At 37.4% G+C, this 3,686-nt stretch overlaps 1 protein-coding gene and 1 long non-coding RNA gene across 3 annotated transcripts; both read right to left on the bottom strand.

Annotated features, from left to right (window-relative positions):
• Positions 1 to 329: 329 nt before the first annotated feature.
• On the bottom strand, positions 330 to 929 carry LOC142630420 (uncharacterized). Of its 2 annotated transcripts, XR_012843308.1 has the most exons (4): positions 818 to 929; positions 648 to 703; positions 501 to 555; positions 330 to 422 (listed from the first exon to the last, which is right to left on the bottom strand). It is a non-coding gene; the product is annotated as an uncharacterized LOC142630420 (long non-coding RNA). The 2 variants fall into 2 exon arrangements; XR_012843307.1 differs by having other exon boundaries at positions 345 to 555.
• Positions 930 to 1,346: 417 nt separating this feature from the next.
• Positions 1,347 to 3,271, bottom strand: LOC142633033 (aconitate hydratase-like). Its single transcript, XM_075807318.1, has 8 exons — positions 3,173 to 3,271; positions 2,795 to 2,956; positions 2,524 to 2,668; positions 2,276 to 2,418; positions 2,139 to 2,195; positions 1,958 to 2,037; positions 1,762 to 1,837; positions 1,347 to 1,433 (listed from the first exon to the last, which is right to left on the bottom strand). The coding sequence occupies exons 1-8, from the start codon at positions 3,209 to 3,211 to the stop codon at positions 1,347 to 1,349; spliced, it is 789 nt and encodes a 262-aa protein (XP_075663433.1). The 5' UTR covers positions 3,212 to 3,271.
• Between the last annotated feature and the right edge of the window lie 415 nt (positions 3,272 to 3,686).

The following is a 3,686-nucleotide window of genomic DNA, read 5'->3' as shown; positions in this document are numbered from 1 at the left end:
AATAGGTTTGGGAGAAAGATCAAGCCTGCCATAAACAAGACTAAGAAGATACAAAGATCCTTCCACCCTGCTCTCTACCTAACAAAAGGTATCATAAGCATGTTGGCATAAGTCCAAGTACAAAATTCTATAACTACCAATGATTCAAGATAGTCTGATGGGCACACATTATCCTAAGTCATCAAGGCATCTACAGAGTTAACAAATAGAAAAAACAAGTAAGAAATAAAATAAATGAAAAATGCATTGTATATGAAACCTATGACACATAACTAAGGATAATTTGAACTTTAAAAGGGAGCTCAGGCAAAACATAAGTAAATAATATACCTCCTCATAATCATAATCACGATCACTTTCTTCCCAAGGATAACGTGGTTGTAGTGATATTCCTTGTCCTTCTTCATCCTCACCAATGTGATCTAAAAGGAAAACATAAGATTTCTAGTGTGAAAACATTTTCAAAACATAATTCAAAGACTATACATGCATCAAATTACCATCCAAATCTTCCGTAGCATCCCCACTCTCATCATTTAAGGAACTGGCTTCAACCTACAATCACACCAACCATCAAATTTTATTACTGCTGCCGACATATAAATACACACACACATTTGTTCATTGTAGGTACCAAGACCACTTACTGGCTTCTTCTTCTTCTTTTTCAAACCAGAGAACGTACTTTCCAGCCCATCAGAAACTACAAATGAGGAAAATATCAAGCCTCTAGCTATCTAATGCATGCAATGGCATTCTAACATAAAATTAAAGGAAGAACAACATCAGATAATTAAAATTCATTCAATTCAAATACCTGACAAGTTTTCAGTCTTCTCAGCTAAACTGTCCACAGAATCATCAGCAGAGTCCTGGATTACAACCTTCTTCTTCTTCTTCTTCTTTTTAGTGGGATCAAATGGGGCAATCTGCAGCCATGTTTCAACATAAATAAATGCCTCAATAGGCTGCTTTATGAGGTTTGTACAAATAGCCTTAAGTAGACCTTTCAGACATGAGAATATTTACAACTCTAGACCTTCGCAAAACACTCAAAAGTCTCAGAATTGACATAATCATTCAGTTCAAGATCCATTTATACAGTTCACATAAGTTCTATTTTATTTATATTTTGGAGTAATTGGAATGGTCCTTGAAGTTCTACCCTTTTTTTTTATTACAATACTAAAATTCAGAGAAAAAAATATTGGTCTTTTATTACAATACAAAGCTGAATGAATGATGATGGGACAGCAGTGAGCAGCCAAATGGTTGTGGAATTAACGTTCAGCAATAGTCCAATAGGTGGGGCCAATGGTCAATTAGAGACAGTCAATGATAGTTCATTACGATGGATTTGGACATGAGGTAACCACAGCAATGAGGATCATGGAATCTGGCCAAAAGTGAGGGGAGACTGGGACTGGAACGTGCTGATAGAAATGACAATAGAAATCCAGTATTGACTGTTAAGATGATGATATCTAAATTTGGTCCTTACAATTTGTGAAGGAGAAGACACAATCCTTGATTAGACCAGATACCCCAGTCTAGTAACAGATAAGGAACTAATCCTGTCCTGAATATTGTATTATTGGTTCAACCTTCCATAATGCATACACATCAAAACTAAAAGCATCATTTATACAATTTTTTAATAAGTTATCTGATAAAGAACAATAAATAAATCATCTTCCAAGAAAAAAAATCAAAAGACCATGTAAATTAATTAGGCTGCAACATTCAAAAATTTTGACCAACCTTGAATCCAACTTTGTTATCAAGACAAGCATGCCAGTCAGACTTCATTTCTTTCAAAGGCACTCGATCATGAGGTCTGCAAAAGATAGCAGTTACTTATAAAACGAATAGTACAACAAAGGAATGTTCAAGAACCAAAATTTGAATTAAGTAGGGTCAATGTGAGAGCAAGTCTGTGCATGAATAAAGTATATACCTCTTTGGTCCTGAAATACAAGGTTCAACATCCGCAAGATCCAGTTGTAGATAAGAGGAGTATACTCTTTCTAGTTGAGGCTTATTTAGGGGAAATCAGTTAGCATTACCCCTATAAGAAAATCAGATGCAAATATACCTCGGACAATTAAGAAATATAGAGAATATATAAGGACCCTTACCTCATTGTAGTCAACAAACAGTTTGTTCGCCCGGAGATATGCTTCTATCATTTCGACCTAAATTTAAGAAGGAAAGAAGTTACACAATGCTATAGGAATTTCACATTGCAAGGGAACGAATACAGTGAATCACCCACCGTCTCATCACTTCTTCCAGTTAATTTGAGATACTGTAAAGTGACACGGTCTACAGGGAAGAACCCCATGGTTGCACCATATTCAGGAGACATGTTGGCAATAATGGCCCTGTCAGCTAGTGATAATTCACCCATGCCTTCCCCTACAAGTATATACAAACATGATAACCTCATATCTATCTAGTTCCATGGACCAAATCATTGCAATTTAAGATTAGATAAACTCAACTTCCGGAAAGTTAAATTACCATAGAACTCAACAAATTTGCCAACAACACCATGCTTCCTCAGCATTTGTGTCACAGTTAAAACCAAGTCGGTAGCAGTAACACCATTGTGCAATTTTCCAAATAACTTGAACCCAACAACACCAGGCAACACCATGCTCATGGGCTGTCAATGACAAATAAGAAGGCATTAGAAGTATAATGCAGCAGAAATCTTCCCTTAGCAGGGATGAAAGTGAGCCACAGGGTGTATATTGAAGTTTAAAATAAATGAGCAGCAGAATTTAATTACCTGGCCAAGCATTGCTGATTCTGCTTCAATACCTCCAACTCCCCAGCCAGCAACTCCTAACCCATCAATCATGGTTGTATGGGAATCAGTTCCAACCACACTATCAGGATAGAGTAGGCCCTCAGTGTTGAACACAACCCGTCCAAGGTATTCAAGATTAACCTGTGAATTCAACACATCAAGTCATTCCAGGCCACATCTTTTTAAAAGTTTCATGATCAAACACTCAATTTTCATTTGACATACAGTAATTGAAAGAAAAAAGGATATGATTTCAATATGTAGAATGAGAAATAAAAGTGATGTGATTGATACACCAAGGTCGACATTTAAACCAACATTATCTTATCTTTCACTTCTCCTTCCAAACTACTTTACCTGATGCACAATACCAGAACCAGGAGGAACAACGAGCATGTTGCGGAAAGCAGTAGACCCCCATTTAAGAAAAGCAAATCTCTCCTTGTAAACTTAAAGCTGTAAAAATATGAAGCATCAAACACACACACACAACAAATAAGAGCCCCAACAGGAAAAAAGATCACATTAGACATTACCTCTGTAACAAACCTCTTTTTCAAGGTTCACCAATTTTGCGTTTTTTAACCCTCGTGTAATGTTTGGGCGGGGGAGGAGGCTGCGGGGCATCATCCTTAGGCTCATCATCGTGCTGCAAAGACATTAGATGCATACAATCAATATTTGGTGAAATGATAAGGTGTGTGAACTGCAAAATAGGCCTATACATCGTAATTAATGGTATCGTACCATAGAGCTGCCTTTGTGTCCTATTTTGTGTCCACCTGTCCCACAAGTGGGAGCTCTTCTAGCACGTTGCGGTCGACCTCGTGGGGGTGAGGGCTGATGAAGGGGATGCTCGTCCGGTACATCA

Source organism: Castanea sativa, chromosome 4 (genome assembly GCF_040712315.1).
Source record: "Castanea sativa cultivar Marrone di Chiusa Pesio chromosome 4, ASM4071231v1".
NCBI lineage: Eukaryota > Viridiplantae > Streptophyta > Magnoliopsida > Fagales > Fagaceae > Castanea > Castanea sativa.
Note: the sequence above shows the minus strand (reverse complement) of the source record. Positions and strands in the feature narration are given on the sequence as shown.

Coding starts and splice junctions, on each gene's coding strand:
- LOC142633033 (XM_075807318.1), bottom strand. CDS start 3,211: ATGCTCGTTGTTCCTCCTGGTTCTGGTATTGTGCATCAG. Junction 2,669..2,794: donor AATCAGCAATGCTTGGCCAG/GTAATTAAATTC, acceptor TGTCATTGACAG/CCCATGAGCATGGTGTTGCC. Junction 2,038..2,138: donor TGTTTGTTGACTACAATGAG/GTAAGGGTCCTT, acceptor CCCCTAAATAAG/CCTCAACTAGAAAGAGTATA.